The sequence below is a fragment of the Neopsephotus bourkii genome, unplaced genomic scaffold, assembly GCF_033783945.1.
Source record: "Neopsephotus bourkii isolate Nb327-2 ecotype Australia unplaced genomic scaffold, CSIRO-AGI_Nbou_v1 NB_1400, whole genome shotgun sequence".
In the NCBI taxonomy this organism is placed as follows: Eukaryota; Metazoa; Chordata; class Aves; order Psittaciformes; family Psittacidae; genus Neopsephotus; species Neopsephotus bourkii.
The window spans coordinates 485,341-506,318 of NW_026901877.1; the positions used below are offsets into that span (position 1 = coordinate 485,341).

At 46.4% G+C, this 20,978-nt stretch overlaps 1 protein-coding gene across 4 annotated transcripts in view; it reads right to left on the reverse strand.

The window, feature by feature from the left end:
• The window catches only part of TANC2 (tetratricopeptide repeat, ankyrin repeat and coiled-coil containing 2), a 139,566-nt gene that overhangs the window by 18,791 nt on the left and 99,797 nt on the right, over positions 1-20,978 (reverse strand). For all 4 annotated transcript variants that reach the window (XM_061367916.1, XM_061367914.1, XM_061367918.1 and 1 more), the window contains 5 exons: positions 10,645-10,753; positions 6,571-6,693; positions 5,336-5,572; positions 3,576-3,761; positions 2,617-2,710 (listed from right to left, as the gene is read on the reverse strand). In XM_061367916.1, coding sequence (XP_061223900.1) covers positions 2,617-2,710; positions 3,576-3,761; positions 5,336-5,572; positions 6,571-6,693; positions 10,645-10,753 — 749 coding nt within the window. The remainder of the gene's footprint in view (positions 1-2,616; positions 2,711-3,575; positions 3,762-5,335; positions 5,573-6,570; positions 6,694-10,644; positions 10,754-20,978) is intronic.

The following is a 20,978-nucleotide window of genomic DNA, read 5'->3' on the forward strand; positions in this document are numbered from 1 at the left end:
ATTTTGCAGCTTGCTTTCCTATAAGGATGTAGTGCCAGGAGAACAACTCACTGTGCAATAACAAAGTCTTGGCATGAACAGCAGAGAACAGTTGCTGTGTATCTCAAAACACAGCCCAAACAGAACTTGAGAAGCTTCAGGTGTGGATGTGCCCCTGTTCATCCATCAGCGAGCAAAAGCCAGAGTTTCCAGCACCAGGGATCTGCAACAGCACTTTCTGCCCCTGCTGTTGTGCAGAGCAGGTCTGTTTTCTTCAAGGAAAAACAACTTTATCTGGAGAGGGAATCATTAAATTGCTCCTATACAGCACACGGATCTGTTTCACAGCTTGGCAGCAAGACAAGAGCAGCTTGATGGAGTTGTTCTTTGTACCTCCAGCTCTGATGGAGTTATTACAAGTGACTCAGATACTTTTGTGCTAGGTTTTGGTATTAGCCTTGTCCCAGGGGGAAATACTCCATCTGGAGTTGGATATAGTGTGCTGTCAGCAATTCCTGAACTTATGATGTAACTTGGCACTGCCGTTCGGATGATATCAGGCTGACATCACTAAGACAGGCAGTCAGCTCTGCTCTGCAGAAGATTAGACTCATGAGCAATAAGTACCCAAAAAAGACAAGGCATGTTTCAGATTTTTAGAGCAGATTGTTATTTTGAGGTGGAAACCACCATTTCTCTTCAAATTTATCTAAAGTTGCTATTTACTCTGGGGAAACTAATAAGAATAATAAGAAAACAATGTTTTGTGAAGCACAAATCCACATTCCCACATATCCCAGTTACTCAGAAACCTCTCTCAGACAGAGGAACTCTCAGATGTCTCTGTGTGTCCAGCTTCTGGCATTGTTCAGGGAAAGGTATGGGAAAGGGGACACGATGACGTGGAAAAAGCTTCTGCTGAAGAGTCCTCAAGGAAATTGGCAGGCTGGGAATGACAGAGCTGCCCAGGACACATGGAAAGAGGGGAGAGAAGAGCTGGATGTTGTCAGGAAGAAGAGTTAGACACCAGCTCAGCAAAGACCCATGGCTTTATACCAGGCTTTCCAGGTTCATCCAGAAACCCAGGACTATCTTCACTCGAGTTCATCTGTAGTTCGTCTGATGCTGCCCATGAGGTTACCTTGCAGGGAGACAACTTAATGCATTTGACCGAAGTCTGAAGGCATCTGGGTCACCATCCTATTCACAAGACAGTCTCTCTGGACCCAAACACCAGAGAACATTGTGGAGGAACTGTCTGGTCACCACTCCAAACTCTGAGCTCACTGATAGCAAAGCCATTGTCCTGTTACCAATGCTCAGTCATTTCATTTGGTTAATTCCATACCCCATTTCCTTTTTCTCCCATGACACCCTTGGGGCACTTTTAAATTGCTTATTTGTCTGTGTTGCCCTGATTTCCATGAATAATGGCACAATGTCCTTGTTACTCAGTTCTGTCCTGTGGGAGCAGGACCAGGCTCCTTCATGCCCTGCAAGTGGCCCAGAGCAGCTTGGCCACCCACCAGACAACCCACACCTCTATCTTTGTCCTTTAAAGCTCAATGGCAATATTATCTGATAGATTCCATTCATTCGGCCTTCCAGTGCCTAAAGGAGTGACAAGGAAGCTGGAGAGGGGCTTTGGACAAGGGCCTGTGGGGACAGGCCAAGGGGAATGGCTTGCACCTGCCAGAGGGGAGACTGAGCTGAGCTCTTAGGCAGAAGCTCTTCCCTGTGAGGGTGCTGAGGCGCTGGCACAGGGTGCCCAGAGAAGCTGTGGCTGCCCCATCCCTGCAGTGTTCAAGGCCAGGTTGGACACAGGAGCTTGGAGCAAGCTGCTCCAGTGGAAGGGGTCCCTGCCCGTGGCAGGGGTTGAAACTGGGTGAGCTTTAAGGTCTCTTCAACTCAGACCAGGCTGGGATTCATATTATTACCAGGCTCCAATAAGGCTGCATTTTGAAAGGTACAGGGTACAAACCAGTTCAAAAGATAATCCCCCTTCCCCTTGCCCCCTTCTACCCAGAAACAACCTGACCTAAGACCAAGCCACAAGCCAGCCACAGTCTGTACCCTTGGATTATGTCATTAGTGAGCAAAGCTGTCAGAATCAAAATCAGTGCTCTGTTACCCAGAAAGGAACATTACCTTGGTGTATTAACTTGACAAGAACATTATCGAGGGTAGAAGGAGATTAGGGAGCTGAGTACAAAAGATTGTGGATAATATTTATGAGGTCACTGGAGTTAACTCTAACAACTCATATTTGAGTATCTCAAGAAATGCAGGTGATGGTTAGGATTGTCTCTAGGGAGTGGAAGGGGTGGATAACTGCTTTCATTTGAAGTTAGGAAAGCAGGGTGTCTGGTTTTTACCCATCCATATGAACACACAGTATTGAACAAAAGTACATTTGTTTCATTACCGGGTGCTAAATAACGCCAAGCTTTAAGAAAATGAATGGTAATTTAACAGCTGACTGCAAGCTGCACTCTGGCACCTGAAAACAAAGCAGAGGAACTGATCCTTCTCCCTTCATCCAAACAATGCCAGGGATACGGATGCATCAGGTGATGGGGAGCCCATAAATACAAACACTGACATGCAAGAAGCAGCTACAGCAGCTACAGAAATCACCTGTCTCTCCCCACAGGCTGTCAAAGCTGTTGATCTGGGCTCGCTCCACCTCCTCTTCATCTTTTTCTGGAAGATCGAGCAGGTAGGAGACAATCTGAAACCAAGCGAGATGTCAGCTCACAAACGTGTTATATATAAACTGCTGACATCTTAACACGAGCTGCTCTGAATACACAGAGGAAAAGGAACAGCCTTTGCCTGGCACCCTGAGCTCAAGCAAATGTTCTTCCAGAGATCAGTCAGTGAACCTCATAGAGGAAAACCCCACACCCATCCAAGTGCCTTGATATGACTGCCCATGGTGAGCCTGTGTAGTGTCAGGTCCTTAACTGTGTCTGTCCTGCTGCAATGACCTGACACATGCAATGGATGTGCCTCTGGGAGGAGGTGAAGCCAGAGGGAGGTATCTGGATAAAGAGAAACCCCTCCTCAAGTGATGGAGAAGAAGGGGCTGCTGTGGGCCAGGGCTCTGCTGAGGGACCAGTGGCAGTGATTGACTTGTCAGTTAATGTTTGGACTCTGATCTTAAAAGTTCTTTTCCAATCTCAGCAATTCCACACATTATTTCCTACATCACAAATCTGTATCAGCGTGATAGGAGGAAGCTCTTTGGCTCTTCCCCCTCCTCCCTGACATACAGTCCAAAGCTACATGGTCTCACACTCCCCTAACAGCGCCAGAGGAGCAGCGTTAGCTGCATGCTGTTTATCCAGCTCTGCTTAAAGGTTTATTCTAACAATTTAAGGCTTGTTATGCTTCCTCTCTTGGACACTTACCTGGATCAAAGGGATTGGCAAGGATCTGTGAACCTTGCTGCCTGGGAAGGGAAGGGGAGGACGAGTGGGACAGAGATACTGATCCACCTCCAAGACCCTCTTTGGTCAATGTTCTGGCTAGCAAACATAGTCAAACCTTGGTTTCCCACCCCACAGAGGCAGTGCTGTGCTGGTAGGTCTTACCTCGGTGTAACCCATGCTGGCTGCAGCGATCAGTGCCTGCTGGATGGCGTGGCTCTTCTTAAACACTCCCTGCTGCTGCCCAGCCATGGTCCAGTCACACTGGATCAAGAACTTCACCACCTCCAAGTGTCCTCTGAGAGCAGCGTGAACCAGAGCACACTGACCGTTCTTGTCCAAATGATCCACCTTGAAAAGAGATGACAAAACAAAATTAAACCAATTCACAGGCAAAATACTTTCATTTCCTCAGAGTTTCCATCCTGGATTCAAAATACTGCCACATGTGCAATATGTGCATTTTTCTGGTCAATCATCCCTTTCACGACCAGAAAACAACCATTCCCGAACAACTCTGCCCCAGGCTTAAGCATCCTCTTGGCCACAAATGTTTGCTTTGGGTAAGTTACCATTAAATCCTTTGCTTTCATCAGTTGCCTGCAGACTCAATGGCTGCAAAAGCATTTTTCCCCTTGGTGTCCTGAAGTCGTGTTTCCCAGGGACTGAAATCATACACACCGCTCTCATTGTCTTCGTCCAAATCCACACAAGGAAAACCAGCTTGTTTTCCAGATAGCATTGCTTTGCAGAGACACAGAAGTGCCTCAGCCTGCAGTCAAATGCACTGACGTGAACCCAGTGCAGGCAGAAGTCAATTGGAAACAGAGCTGGTGCTTGGCAGCCCTACTGGAACTTCCCTGGTTGGCTTTTCAGGACAGGGCATGCTTTTCACTCAATGCCTGAATACATCAGCTGGGATTTCTAGGTCCTACCTCAATACTGGTACCTTGGAGAAATAGGACAGGCAGATGAGGGACTGTCCTCCTGCCAGTAAACCCTTGCAGTGCTCTGTACCATATTATTTCTCATTACTCCTATTATAAATATGAGAAATAATGATTATATCAAGATATTCTACTGATTTTATACTGATATAATACATATGAGAGATATTTCTTATAGTAGATTAGTATATCTAATATATTAACATTTCTCATTTCTCAACCCAGGCAGCAGTCAGTGTTGCAGTTTTCTATGCAACAATCAAACATCTCAGCCTCCAAACCAAACCCAGCTGGTTTGGGGCTATCTCCTCAATATAATTAGGGATACCCAAGGAAAACTATGAGGAGCAGCACTTTCATGTTTCATTGTGTAGCCTCTTCTCAGAGATGGAATGCTGCTTCTCGCCGAGTGCCAGGGAGTCACCCATCTCAAAATACCCCAACAAAAGCAGAATTCCTTTTCTCCTTCATACTGTCCTTGCATTATTACAGACAACATGGCAAGATTTAACCGTGGCCCTTAAGCCATCCCAAGTTTCATACCAGAACCATACAAACCCATGTTTTGCTTTCTGAACTGCAGCTAAACATATAGAGCAACCACTAATTGCTTCCAGGAGGCTCCACTTCAAAAATCAGCGCAATTGTCTTCTTCAACAACATACTGAAACTTGACTCATGCTATACAATTAAAACTCCAAACACTCACCACAAAGCTAAACAAAGGGTGTTTTTCTGGGATAAGTCTAAGAGGAGTGTTTGGAAAATGTGTCTCAAGGAGGCATCTCAAGAATGCCCCGTGCCACAAGAGCAACGTTGGCATTTTAACCGTCCACGGTTCAAGGACCTCAAGCAAGGCAGAATCCTGGAGGATATTCTTTATAGCAAGCATCACGCATCCTGCCTGCAGCTTGTGCCCTGCCTTGCACCAACATGGACCAGTTGAAATCAGCTTTTAGAGGAACGTGGTCACTTCACCTTAGCCCGTTTCTTGCAGAGCAGCACAACGATGCTCAGGAATCCAGCAGCAGCCGCATAGCCAAGGGGAGTGAGGCCACTTTCTGAAGCAGCGTCTACATTGGCCCCAAACTCCAAGAGCAAAGCCACCATCTCGGTGTAGCCCAGGTGAGATTGGACACAGAGAATAGGGGCGTTGTTGAGAACCTCAGTGCGGTAATTCACGTTTGCACCTCCCAGAATCAGCAGCCGACTGACCTGCAGAGGCAAAGAAGAGCTCCTGTTAGGTGGGCTTTATGGAGAGACGCTGATTTATTGTCAGGGCAAAGACAGAATGGAAAGCAGGGCCTTGGCCATATCTCCAAGCAAACAGCAAAGGATTTAAAATGCTGAGTAAAAACACTTGCCAAATAAATGGTCCCGTTTTAGGCAGAAGGAAGAGTTTAATCCTTCCCCTGAGGGCTAGTTAAGTGGCTTGAAGGGTGCAGAACAAAGTCACTACAGCCACGCTGCAGCTGGGGACACAGCACCTCTCACAGGAGGATGGACCTTAAATAACTCAATGGACCATCCTTCCCGTGGGATCCTCCCTTGGGATGGCTTTGCTTGTCCTACTGCACTGCCAGGCTTGCACAGCTCCCTCTGCACTTGGTCACACTAGAATAGTCTCTATCTGCTGCTGGAGAGAGTGGCAAGGAAGGGACATGGGGACAGACCCCAGGCTCACCTTGCCTGGATGGGAAGGAGCTGGGGTGAACTTCCTTCCAGGAAACCTGTATCACTGCCTGAGATCCCTTCTGCTATAGAGAGGAAGTCACTTAAGCAAACACATTCACCCTCACAATGCAAATGGGCATGAAGTGTCTGAGCTAGCACAGGAGCACGTGCTGTTGAGTTTGGTGTCGCCTCCGAGTCAGTGCCTGTGACAGCCCTTTATGGGGCTGTCAAATTCCAAAGCCAGTTCTCACATCCCACAGCTCTGGGGAGGAAAACCTCAAGTGAACCATTCTGCACAGGCACAACTTCCCTGTTCACTCACTGCAGTCAAAAGGAGACCCCTGGTTAAAGTAGAAGAGTTGAGGGCTCATCCCAGACAGCAGCACAATCCCAACTGAACTGATGGGCTCTCTCCAGCTCATGGGAATGTCCAGCACTGCCTGGATAGGAGCACTGCCATAGGCAGGCAGCTACAGTGAACTGGGAGCTTCTTGTGTGAGTTCTGAAGCACCCCAGCTCTCATCCTCCCCCTCCAGTACCTTTATGTTTGGGGTGTAGAGATTCCTCAGAGACGCCAAAGCCATGGAAAGACCTTCGGTACTGTAGGAGATCCAAAGCCCTTGCAGGATGGAGGAAGATACCCCAACTTTTTTACTCAGCCCCTAAAAGAGAAAAGATGACATAGATCCAAGCTTACAACCATGCTCAGTTACACAGGGTAGATCCTTTTGGGTCTCTGGACTTCAGAGAGTTTCAAGACACTAACAGCTATAGGAAATAACTTGCAAAGGTACAGTAGCCATTTCCTCCCTCTAGGAAAAGCAGGATTAAACTGTGAGCAACCCAAACCCACTCAGTCTCATGCTAAGGAGCAGAGCAGGCTTCTTTTCATTATTTTCTTTTAGTAAAGAACACATTATTTTGGCAGAACTGATTCACAAAGTTATTATCCAAACTGTTACACAAGATGACCATATCTGCTCCCGGTAAGATTAACTAAGGAAGTCTGGAGCTCAGCCTAGAATGGTATTCCCCTACCTCACACCTGACTGTCTCCAACCCTTCTGGCTGACGTCCATGATCACACTGTATGTAATACATAGAAGGTTTCCCTCCCTCCTCTTGAAGGAGCAGCAACTGCTCTGGAGCCAACAGATGGGAGCAAACAGCTGGATGGAAGAGGTGAGGAATGGGGTTTGCAACTCCAGCAAATGAGCTGAATGATGTGGGTACATGGTGTGATGTGGGTACATCCTCTGTGCTGCTGTTCTGCCATCGATTTACCATTAAAGCCTCCTGTTTCCATGGAAACCCTACAGACATTTTTAATCCTGTTTTGATATGCAAACCCTGATTTCTATCTTCCTTGCAAAGCTGTGTGGTCATTTCTAGCTGTGCAAAGCAGCAGGATCCCATCTCACTTTTGTATGACAGACTGACATGGATGGTGTGGGGTGCTGGGAGAGAAAACCAGCAGCAGAAGGTGGGCTTTGTCTCCTCTAAAGGAAGATGTGCAGGAATCATCATGTAAGACCACTGCTGGACTCAGCTGCAGACCTCTAATACCTACGTGTGAAAGATATTCTGAAGCATCACACCAGCCATCAACAGATTTGTCACTTGAAACGGTTTTACCATGGCAAGAAGCAACAGATCAGAGATGCTCTTCTAAATAGCAGCTCCCTGTGCTTGCTCCCTTCAAAATTCAGGCAGCTAAAGAGAGAAAAATATCTGCTTGTGGAGAGAGGCAGAAAAAGAGCTCAGGAATTTTAGCCACCATTAAACGCTGCTTTGCAAATGGCACAATGCAGGACATTAGAGGCCACTATTAAATTTCAGTGAACTCAGTACAATTGGGCAAATGGAAATCCAATTTGATACTCAACAGTTAAAATAACTTAAAAATAGCTATAATAGTACCAAACCCAGAAATAAGCTGTTTGAGTCACCATCAAGATCAAGGGAAATAGTATGTATTCTCAGAATAGCCATCTGTGAATAATCATGTAAGCTATAAAAATCTTAACCACTCGATTAGATTACATACCCATAGATACCAGTGCAAGACATAAAAGGTAACATTTATCCTTTCAAGAATAAATACATCCAATACCAGTCTCATTCAGATACTGAAACAAATCTGTGCTAATTGAGCAGCCTGCTCTAGTGGAGGGTGTCTCTGCCCATGGCATGGTGTTGGAAGTGGGTGATCTTAAGGTCCCTTCCAACCCAAACCATTCTATGATTCTATTTCTCATTTTACGGATCATATATTGCTTTCTTAGTTCCCTTCTGAATCCTTCAGGAAAAGCAAATCCCAGCTGGACATAACATCAAACTGAAATACCAGCAGTGGGGGATGAGGGACACGTATTTCTTGATTACTGACATTTTAACTAACTAAGGTGAAATTAAACACTTCCCTTTGGTTGACTGGCAAAACAGACGTCAGCTTGGAGTCTGGGTCTTCTTGTATCATTACTGCACATTTCTCATCATGCCCTTTCATTCCATGCCAGGCTTTCCAAGCTGGGTTTCCATATGCTCCTGTTAAGACTGGCAATTGCTTTCAAAGATTAAAACATTTGTACTTTTGGGGGTTTTGGTCCTCAACTGTTTGAGGGTGTTTGTGTCTAAAAGAGAAATCCAGGAGATCTCAGCCATGAAGGGAAGAGGGGAGTGTGAAAGCTTCTTACCACCCGTGTGTTGGGTCATCACCTTGTGTCTGAGCATCACTGCTTTTTTACACCTGGGAACTCCAAGTGTCCCATCATCACCTTGCACAAGGTATCCCTGGATACGAACTAACAGGGACTGGGGAAGGACAAACAAGTTTTCTGCACTAATCACAGTTTGTCTCTAAACCCAGCTCTCAGTACTCCCTGGCTGGGCAAAATGCTTTAGCTCTGTTCAAATCCTCTCCTTCATGATGGGTACATAAAATGGAATTCCAATGGCATCAGGCCTCCATAAATACCTTCAAAATCAGGATCTTTGTGTCTGCAGAAAGCTGCTATTATAACATGAGAACTTCAGGAGAAGCACACTGAATTGATGACCTGACACGCTCCCTACTTGGCAGAAACCCCAGGCCATTCTGGTAATGGCTGCAGCAAAAGATCAGGCAGAGTGAGAAGCTTGAATGGAATAAACCGTGTTTGTTCAGATACAAATACAGTCAGGAACATCAGGAATGGGGATCTGTGCCCGTGCTCTTGGAAATCCTTTCTTGAGATCTTAACTGTGGGCTACAGTGATGAGCTAGATGGCTCCTTCAGCACCTAATACAGCTTTTGTTTCACTCAGCAAACACTTGTTCAAAACAGGAATAAAAAGAAACCCCTTCAAGAAAAAGCTAAAGACATGAGTTTTACAGTGGTTTTAATCCAGCTAATGCAAACCCTGCGGAAACTTTATAGTACTTCTAAACAACATGCTGCTATGCTTATCTGTCACTGAGACATATAAGTCCTGCTGCACCCAAGGACTGTGCCGAGTGATGATGTGAAACAGAAGGCTCTGCTGATATTTTTCATATGCTAATTGGCATTTTCTCCTATTGTAAATATTGCTCAATTAACTCTGGACTCTAAGGGCAACTTGTCCACTTAATGGAAAGTGGCATTTGTTTAGAGCCTGAAACCCTAGCATGTGTTTCTGCTATGGAAGTGTGAAGATTTGGAACCAGATTTAGAATGTAAATGGCAGCTAAAGAGGGAACTCACTGCTGAATGTGGCCTTGAGAATGGAACTCCAAGCTTCAGTATTATACACTGAGGGGGTAACGTGGTGATCTGGGGTTCCTCACCCTTGGCTCCAACCACTGCCTTCCCAAACTTTGCTACTACACCTGCTGGTGAGTTCGGCATAGGTAGTGCAATAAATAACTCTAACATGACTGATGCAAGGCAGAAACTATCTGCTCTAGGGATGTATGGTTTTTCAGTCTGTAAAATCATGTATGGACCAGATTAAAATATAGCCTCACTTTTGAGCTGTGGCTGCCCCATCCCTGTCAGTGCTCAAGGCCAGGTTTGAACACAGAGGCTTGGAGCAAGCTGCTCTGTGGAAGGGGTCCCTGCCCGTGGCAGGGGTTGGAACTGGATGAGCTTTAAGGTCCATTCCAACCCAAACCAGTCTGGGATTCTGGGATTCTATGAGTTCCACCTTCTGGTGTATGGACCAACTGGCACAAGAATGGTACTCAGTTTATGGGTCACACTGCTGCTCACACTAAAGCTTGCCTTTCAGTTCTCCAGGTCCTAAATGTCTGTCTGAAGAGTAAAATGGACCAAACATCAGGTAGTAACAATCACATTTTCTCTTGGCAACCTAAATGTTACGGATTACATGGGGAGAAACCGCTCAGGGTACAAGAGCAGTCTGAGGTAAGGAGGCTATCTGCTGAATTCACAGTCTGAAGGATGGGTTAATTTCATGGATTTCTTCTATCCCAATTTTCTAAAGCTCCTTTCTACACGTTTCATCAGCCTGAAGCAATCACGCTTCTTACAGCAACCCAAGAGCAGGAAGAGCTTGAACACTGCCAGAGCTGGCAGGTTACACGCAGTGGGGATGAGGTTAGCATAAGTCTTCATGTTCATTTTTCTTACCTTAAAAATATGTGCTTTGAGAATGTGATGTCCCAGTTCAATAGTCTGCTGTCGATTCAGTTTTCCTTCTTGACGGGAAAACCAGAAGGCAAGTAATGTGTGGCCACTCCTGAAATCAGAAGAAAAACTACATTAGGGTTTGCTTGTTACAGCAACAAAACAACTTGTGATAACATTCTCCTGCTAAGCCTTGCAGCTTTAGGAAACAGAGCTAGGCTAATTCGCAACACCATCTAATTGCATCCTGTATTACTGGTGATCAGTGATTCCTCAACACCCCCCAACTCCAACAGCAGAGGTACAATTCCATGTAGTGCTTTGTCATTTTGCAGAGGAGATCTGGAGGATGATACCTGGAACGCAGACCACCAATCCTGAGGTCATTAGAAAATGATGTATTTAACATAGCCACACTTTGAACACATGCATTCTTTATATGACAACCACATTCTCTCTCTGTGACAAGCCCTGCAGAGTGAAGCAACTTTATTTCTCTGTACAACACCTTCTAAGCACATTCTCCAGCTTTTCTAGTACTAAAGATGCTTCTGGCATGAGCTGCCAGGTTGACAACCAAAGCAAATTAACTGAGCTACACAGAGCCCTGGTTAAGGCAAAGCATAATAAAAGAGACAATAACTTCCTTTGCTAATGGTGATTTTTACTGACATTTGTTAAATACACAAGACTTCCACCTTGGAATTCCCAAAGTTCAGCATGGCTGAGGCTTCCCAAAGGTGCCAGAAGCTGATTCTCTGAACACACACACACACACACACACACACACACACAAGACATGTGAAAAGACGTGAAGTAATGCAAACCACCTCTGTTAGAGCTGTTGCCCCATTCCTGTCACTGCTCAAGACGAGGCTTAGAGAAACCTGGACTAGCTATAAATGTATAAAGGGCATTGGAACTGGGTGAGCGTTAAGGTTGCTTCCAACCCAAACCTGCCTGGGGTTCTATTAATTCTATGGATGCGCCTGTGGATGCAACAGCAGGAGATGAGGCCACCAAAGCTCCATGCTTGTGGTTTGCCTAGTTTTGCAAGGAAACCTGTATTCTTCTTTAAGACTCTGGGTATTCCCAAAGGAGTCCTTTTTAATCCAGTCCATTTCTGGAACTTAATGGGACTAGATGTAAAAGCAATCAAACCCCTTCTAGCCAAAGAAAATAAAACATGATACCAACGGTGGCTTTAAAAGGGCTTTTAAGGACAAGGGAACGTTCTGAGCTCATCACTAGGTTCATAAAGCAAAGAAGTACATCCGCTGGCCAAGTGTCGAGTCTTACAAAACACAAATGTTCACAACCGTGGTGATTATTCCAATGTATCCACATCCAGGGAGAGTGATTCATGTCTCAGAAGAAAAGGGAAAGACTCGCAATACCACGGCCAGGTGTTTGGCAGGGGCTCCCCCGAGCTCTGCCAATGAACCTCCTTTTGGACCAATGATACAGGGATTCATTTGAATCCATGCTCAACGATGCCCTGCCAGACCCTGTGGTACTGTTAGGACATGGACATGTGCCCGCTGGAGGAGTGGGATGAAACCCAAAGTTTGCTTTCAAGGCAGGACTTGATCCCCAGGACAGGTGAAAGAGCACCACATCCCATTACATGTAATAAACTGGTGAGTAATGCTATTGTGCCTCTCTCCAAAATGCCATTAAATGCACAGAGGCACCATCAATGCAAATATTAAACTGTTGTCTGAAATGTCCCTGCCCATGGCAGGGGGGTTGGAACTCGATGATCCTAAGGTCCTTTCCAACCCTAACTATTCTATGATTCTATGTTTGTATGCACTGATAGGACCCTTCACTCTTAGATGCCACTGCAGGATGCCATAGCACCATGCTTCCTATCACTGGAGAAGGAGAAACTCCTTCAGATGGTGACTCTGCCCATCAAGATGTAGCTTCAATGCCTTTGTGCACAGGGCAGTGCCACTGATTTCCATGCATCTGTGCTGTGAGAACCACAGAGCAGCAACAGAAGGGACATAAAACATAAAAAGCTCTGAAAACAGAAGGGCCCTGGAAGTGGTTGTAGCACCTTAAGGCATCCACAGCTTGTTGCTCTGCCTTTCTTTCACTCTTCCTCTCTTTGCTCCCCATTGCTGGAGAGGGAGAACTTCAGGTCACAGCCTCTGAAAGGAGAGACACAAATGCACTTGCTCATTACACTGATGAACCTCCAGGAATGCCCACAGAAAGGAGAAACAGGTCAGAAGGAAACAAGTGACTATGAAACACAACAGCTTGAGCTCGACAGAGCTGCAAGTGAAGGAGTGCAGCAACTGCTTGATGTTATCTGTTCCTTCAGCCAGATGATGAAAACCTAAGATGGCTCTAGAACAATCAGTGCATCTCCACAGCTCATCAGATTCACAGCGCTGCGCTTGTGGTTTGAAGAGCCAACGCTGAGGAGAACCAGCCATGGGAATGATCTCCCCAGGGAAGTGGTGGACTGCCCAACACTGAACACTAAGATTCACTGGACAGGGTGCTGGAACATCCTGTCTAGGTCATGCCTTGCCCAGAAAGGTTGGACCTGATGTTCCTTGAGGTCCCTTCCAACCTGGGATTCTGTGAGTCAATGATTCCATGTGCTACCTCCACTAGAAGGCTGGCAGTGAAAGCTGATTCAGAGCCCCCAGCTCATTGCCCTTCCTGGGGAGATTCACTGGGCTGCTCACTGGGAACCATGGCTTTCTGCTGCAGGTCTGAGAGTGGCTGCACATGGGACCCTGCAGCCACCCCTCCCTACCTCTGAGGAAGGGGAAATAGTGCCTGTTGTTTGCTTGTGGATGGAAAGCTCTGAAACAATCTGGGCAGGCTCTGAACGAAGCTGTCACTACATGAATCCTAAGCATGAATTGAAGATCCAGAAGCTTCTAAGGTGCCTTTTCTTTGCAGCAGGAGATGAAGTGCAGGCTCCATCTGACACACAAGCCCAGGTTCCAAGTAGCTCCTATACTGCTTCTCAGCTGCAGCTGGCAGGGTATTTACCTACATGTAATTATATGCATGGCTTTGGCTGTTATGAATAAGGCATGTACGAACTATTGCAGACTAAAGTACAGTACTCACGTGTAATACATTCCCTTTGCAATGTTTCCCAGACCTTGGCTTTGGGCTTGTTGATAATACTTGCAGTCACTTGTTCTGTCAAGGTTAACTGCGTGCTAAACCAGACTTCAACAGCCCAGGCTTTTTGTCTGTTGCTTCTTTCTCCTTTCTTTAATAGAGGATGGTAATGACATCTCCATCAGAGAGCGCACTGGAACGATTCGCTCTGAACTTCAGTGCTGCAGAGTTTAGCAGCAGAGATTGTTCTATTTGTAATGTAAGGTTTCTTGTTGTGAAAAACGAACCATGCTGCCAGCTTGGTTCTGACAGCCTTTGGTTGCTCTCACAGGCTGCCTGTAATGGCCAGGGGTGCACATACATGTGTATATGTGCACATACATGTATACATAAACCAAAGATGAGTCTTCCTCCTTCCAAGTCCCAGCACAGCATGAACCCGGTGCATGGGTACAGCAGCTGTAGGAAGGCTCCATATGGACACAGTGGGATGCTGTATTCAACAGTGGTCCCTACACCTCCCTTACTGACCCAAGCTGAGGCACACAGAGCTCTGGGAGCAGAGCAAGGTGATGTGGGGAGTTAGTACCTCAAGCACATCCCTCACTGTGCCCCCATCCCTTGTGCTACACATGGAAGGGGAGATAAGGTGTCACTAATGAAGTGACCAAAGAGATATGATGGAACATGTGGAAGCACAGAAGAAAATACTGGAAGCTGCCAGATCCATGATTCCTCTATACCCTTCTATCCCTCAGGCAGAGTAAAAGAGATTGAAAAGGGTGTAAAATGACTCTGGTGTTAAGGAATGACACTACCAGAGTCAAAACCAGGCAAAATAGTAAGGGAGAATCAGTCCTGCTCACTTCTGCACATACCTAAATTCAAATTCCATGATGTACATCCACATCTCCCTTCTTCCAGCTAATCCCACACAACCATTCCAAACTCCAGAGATCTGACACTGTGCCCAGTGGATCTGCTCTTCCAAGGGACGTGTGTTTGTATTTTATTCAGCTCTGCAGAGTGCAATTCCATACCCTGGGCACAGAGAACAACATCTGCTCTGACAAAGCCAGAGCTGCCTTTGCTTTCAGCAGCTATCTGTCCAGCCTGCAGAAAGGCCAAGCCCTGCTCAGTGAGCTCCTCCTGATGGATCACTGAATCACCACAACTGATTTATTGCTTCAGTTCCCCTCTGATGTTGTAACTGTGAATTGGGAGGAATTAAGGTTCCACAAGAAAACTCACACAAAGCAGGGAACGCTCCTCAGCACACGATATTCTTTCCTAGAGAATGAAACCCTGCTTTAATTTGCTGAGCTAACTGGGACAGTCAAGTTGAAAGGCAAGAAAAACCTCTCCATCCCTCAGGTCATATCTCACTGCAGCGAGACAAGCTATGATCAAACCCCATCACCCTGCCTAGCAGTAACCAAGGACACAGCAGACGTGTGCTAGCAATTCTAGCTGCTTTAGGAAACTGCAGACACATTCCTGATGAACAGGACAAGAAACCTTTGGAGCATGGCTGCTGCTTGCTTTTTTCATGAAGCAGTTGTCTTTTTTTGCACTGATGCATTCTTACCATAATCGCAGTGGCCTCAACTGTAAACTAGAAACCCATCATTCTGGGCATTAAACATGAGATTTCTGGGCTAAAATGGGCTATATCTGATTATCCAAGCTTACTTTTATATAGTACTGATGATAAGCCTCAATCCATACATCAGCAGATGCATGGGTCAGACTTGCAAACCAAACCCAGTTCAGACAAGGCTCAGGCCATGCGTGAACCACAGTCCAGCACCCCAGGTTCATGAAGCAAGTGTCTTCCTAAGACATCTGATGACGATTTAGTATTTCAACCATGATGTTATTGCTGCAGCAGTGCTGGACCGAGTACTTGTGCTTTACAGGAGACAAAGCATTGCACAAAGAATCCATATACAGTTACCACGCTCACTCTTAGCTCTTCATTACCATTCCCCATGACCTTGTGTAGTCTAAAGCAGTAAAAGCAGCAAACCCATGATTTGTGCAACGCAGACCTAAAGCATTGCACGAACCACTCTTGAGCATCTGAAAAGCAGAAATGGAATCACTTAACATCATCTGCTCTATCCTTAAGAGCAATTGAATTTGAGTAACAGCATCCTGGTGATGGAGGACTTGAAAGTTTCTGACATCTCACAAAGTCAGAGGGTCACTGGATGTTTCCTCACTGCTAGGGTGTGCCTTAACACCAGCAAAACCAATAGCATCTGCACAGCTACAGCCCTGTTCACATCTACAGGGACAAGCTCTGAATTCAGCCTTGCCCCATGTCCTCAGCCCCAGGCAGGCAGGGGAGGCTGACTAAGCCACAGGTTATGTTACATACTTGGCTTATCACAAAGGAGTGTGTCTGCAGTTTATCTGGGATAACAGAACTGCATCCACATCAGGAGCTGATCCTGGAGAATCTCTCCACTACATGAAAGAATGGCAGCCAGCTGCCAAGAGAAGCAGCAGAGGAAAACCATACAACTCTGATGACACCCTTCAGATTTCAGGTACCAAAGGACACTTACAATGATTTAAGAACAAAAAAGGAAGAATAAAGGAGAGAAAAAAGCATTTCCAAATGCTTACAGCCCCTGACTTAATGAGAGTTCAAAAGCCAGATCCAGAGAGTACAGATGCAATTCCCTTGTCTCTGTTCAGTGCAGGAGGCTGCTGGTTGCCAGGAGCAGACTACTTTATATTCAGAGAAAAGCAGTGCTGTCCAAGAGCAGTGTGAAAAGACTGCTGGTGTATTTGATGTTGGATGGCCAAAACTAACACCTTTCAGTGAGCTCTCCAGTGACTACACAGTTAACATACAGACAAGATCTCAACAGAGCAACAGTGATAGGCTTTCTGTTCTCATTCAACCTGACATGACTCAAGATATATGGGGTTAAGAGAAGAATGGGGAATGTGAGTTGGAAGTGCTTTACTGATGCTCTGACCGGGAGTAAATGACCATGGAAGAAATAAGATGCAACAAAGTCAGGGCTACTCCTGAGCCACTGGGGGATGGCCTTGTGCCAGAAGTGGGTCTTACAGATGCAAGGAATGAAATAGCCAGGAGAAATTCAGCAACATTTCTTTCTTTGGTCAGCACTGATACTGCCTCTGATTAACTCCGTTTCTCTCTTCTCAGTGCCACAGAACAGATTATTCTGTGACTATTCCTCTCCATGTAGATATGGGAATGGAACAGCACGCACAAGTTTACAGTCCAGAAGAGAAAGATTTTATGAGGACAGCAACTTGAGACACTAAATATATTCAAAACACCCCTCTGCATCCAAATGCTTACGCTGCATGTCTAATGAGCCAGTTAAAACAAGCTGCTCTACTGATGTCCTTTATGGTGGTAGCGATCACATCTGCTCTCCATCTCATCTGTCGTGATTTATAGTCTGTCTCTTCGCTGCTTCTCTTCCAAGTAACGCTGCAGCTGCAGCCCTGCCCACATCTCAGAGAAGAAACCTGCAGCTAAGGCAATGTACCATGCGAGTGAGTCCAAGCTTCCTTCTCTTTTGCATGCACCCAGTCCTGAACCCCGTATGACACTAGCATTGGCTTCTGATGCTCAGAGAAGTCCCCTTACAGCCACCCAACTTGCCACCAGTGGCTTCAGTAGTTCAGTTTTAGCCCTGTGTTTCTGCATGAGATTAGAGTTAACATCTAAGATGCAGGCAACAGACACTTGTCCAAGGCCAGGCTGGACAGGGCTTGGTGCAACCTGGTGTAGTGGGAGGTGTCCCTGCCTATGGCAGGGAGCTGGAACTGCGTTAAGCAGTAAGATCCCTTTGAACCCAAGTCAGTCTGTGATTCTACGACACAGTAAGTTTCCTGCTTTCATTTTGCTGAGCTATTGCCCATGTTACTTTTCAGAATGTACTCTTAGGGTACAAGTCATGGAATGAGAAACCGTTGTTGAGGAAGTCAGATGGGAAGCCTGGAAGTTGTATTCTCAGAGTCAGCACTCCCTCAGGTACCACTTGGTGAACAGATTGTGCTTGCCCCTCCAATCAACTGGAGGACATGATGATGGATTCATCTTTGTGATGCAAAAATATGGCACCTGCTATGAGCAGCTTGAGGAGTCAATTAAAAGAGCAAGAAACATTGAACTGTCACTCTTACGCTATGGGTAGCAATAAAGCCCTGCTGCAAATCACAGCTACGCCACCACTTTACCTTGTGCCAGCATTAGAGCCGTGGAAATGATCTTCAAACACCAGAATTAATTACACCAACTCAACACAGGCCTTGCACACGTTGCAGATGACTGGACAGCAGCAGGGGCAAGGGGAAAACCTGACCTCATGTATTCTGGTGACACGTAGCACCCAGCCCACAGCTGGAGAGGGCAAAAGAACAAATCACAACATATCCCTCATGGTGCTGCTGATGCATCAAGTGCTGGCACAGACCTCGACCTGGGGGCTCTCAGAAAAGCCCAGCATGAGCTACAACACATGCAAAGTCAAAGGCTGTCACTCTGGAGCCATGAAAAACATATGGAAAGAAGGAATTCCAACAGTAAAGCAATGCTAAATCACACTGGAAGCAGCTGTGCTCCGTTCCCTGCTGAACCTCAAGAGGCACCCATTGACATCCCCATCCCCACGAGGTGCTGGTGGGCACAGCATCAGTTTGAATTCTCTGCCAAAGTATATGAGGGCTTCAAATAAATCCTAACCCCATTATTTTGCCTCACCTTGAGTTCAAAGAGCACCTTTGCTTTGCTGAGTAAAATCCACCCCACGTGAATGTGGAGAAAGCACTTAATACATGGGTTTTGGTGAACATTAGTCTAGGTCATGCTTTGCCCAGATGACCACATAATCCTTGTGGTCTCTTCCAACCTGGAATATATGATTCTGTGATTCAATTATTTCAGCTAACAGTAAGGCTTTTCAGAATCTTATACCAGAAAAGAGGAAGGAAGTCAACTAAGCCATGCACTGTAATGACCAGGTGAGCTATGGATAGGTAATTTCTAAGCAGCTGATGCATAGCATAAGAACCCACCCCCTGTTTAAAGCTGTTTGTAGTATCCCTGCATTTATGTAAGTACCATTTCCACCGACTTCTTTTCCTACGAGCTTTCTAAATGACTTATCTTTCAATTGGGGACTGTTAGTTGTCCATCAGATTATGCATTCCATGAAAACTCTCCATTTTGTTGGGGAATAGATAAACCCATTAATTTTGTGTAGGAAAAGTCTCCACTTGCAGCATGCCTCCTGAGAGAAAAAGGGAACTGCAAAATGCCTACAAGCCAGCTCTGCTGGAAACCATGGCAACTTGGCATGTTGGACTGGAGCTGTGTGGATTGCTGCTCCATGCTAATCCATGCAGGGTGCCTTTAGTGGGAGTTCGGGGACAGATTTGGTTTGTGGATGTAGAATCATGGAATGGTTTGGGTTGAAAAGGACCTTAAGTTCATTCAGTTCCAACCCTCTGCCACGGGCAGGGACACCTCATACTAAAGCAGCTTGCTCCAAGCCCCATCCAATCTGTCCTTGAGCACTGCCAGGGATGGGGCAGAGGAGAAGGGAAGAGATGAGGAGATGCCCTCCCCACAATGACAGAACCACCCATGCTTCTCCCTGATGATTCTTTTTGTCATAGCCCTGGTTATGAGGTACCTCTAATAAGGTCAATGAGCACGAGCTGCCTGATGCAGTGGATATTTATTGCAGAGTATTGATTCCTCCTGCAGTATTTCCAAGCTGGGGTTTCAGAGCCACATCAGCCCAGAGAACAAGGCATCAACACCCCAATTTTGAGAGATGTCAAATGCCTGCTGGGCTTTCCCCATAGCCAAGCATTTGGCTTTACTGGAAACCTGGCCACAGGTATGTGGGGCTTCAGAATAACACCACATCTGTAGTATCCATAAGAACACTTTGGCATCTCCATGCAGTTCATTCTCCCTGAGTTCAGCAGGGTATTCCTCCAAAGTTCTCTACCAGGAGACTCCTCCATCATCACGCCAGTGACTCCTGTCTTCACTGCTCTTGTCTTCTTGTGGAAGGCAAAGTATGAACTGCTGTCCCCAGTGACAAGTACAGCAGCATTGCTTGAGAGATCTTAAGGTTTTGGGTATCCTTGGGACCTGCCTGCTGATTGTGACGGGGATCAGCATGTTGGCTGGGCTTAAACCACGACACCATCCCATGGTAAATCACAGGGTAAGTGAAGTTAACCAACCATCTGTGCTACGGCAAGGAGGCCAAAGCAGAAAAGAGCCTTTGTTGCAGAACAGTTTGATTTTTGCACACAAAAGCAAACCTCAAACCCCTGTGCCTTGGTTAGAAGAGCAGCCTGGAGAGATCCATCTCTTCCAGCTTCATTTGTCAATACTGGACACATCTCCTGGTGAGCCCATCACCCCAAGCTCCCTTCATAAGTCAACAGGAGGAAATGCTTCCCAGACACTCTTCATCTGACCTATTTTAGCCTTTTAGCTCATGATGAAATGAATCATTCTTATTTCTCTGCTCTGACTATAAAGCAAGTCTAGACAAGTAACTCAGCTGTTGATACTTAAATCCGGATAGAGTGATTTCACTTCTGGGGTCCATATCTGACTACAGGTCTCTTACTGCCTTGCCAGGGCAAATCACTTCTGTCTCTCTCACAGTCATCAGCAGCACAGGGACAGAACACTTCACTAGCATTGTGAACCCATGGAAAATAATTGCATGGAAGTTCCTGATAAAGTCCAGGCAGAAACCAGCACAGATTACCAGAGGGTTCAGGTTCAGAAATACAAGTGTAAGCCTGAACATACAATTATCATTAGTTCAGCATCCTGGCCTGTACCAGCACCAGTGCGGCAGCAGGGCCAGGGCAGGGATTGTGCCCCTGCACTGGGCACTGGTGAGGCCGCACCTTGAATCCTGTGCTCAGCTCTGGGCCCCTCACTACAGGAGAGACATGGAGGGGCTGGAGCGGGGCCAGAGAAGGGAATGGAGCTGGTGCAGGGCCTGGAGCCCAAGTGTGATGGGGAAGGGCTGAGGGACCTGGGGGGTTCAGTCTGGAGCAGAGAAGGCTCAGGGGGGGACCTGATGGCTGCCTACAAGTGCCTGACAGGAGGATGGAGCCAGGAGGGGCTGGGCTCTGCTCCCAAGGAACAAGGGATGGGACAAGAGGAACCAGCCTCAAGCTGCACCAGGGCAGGTTTAGATGGA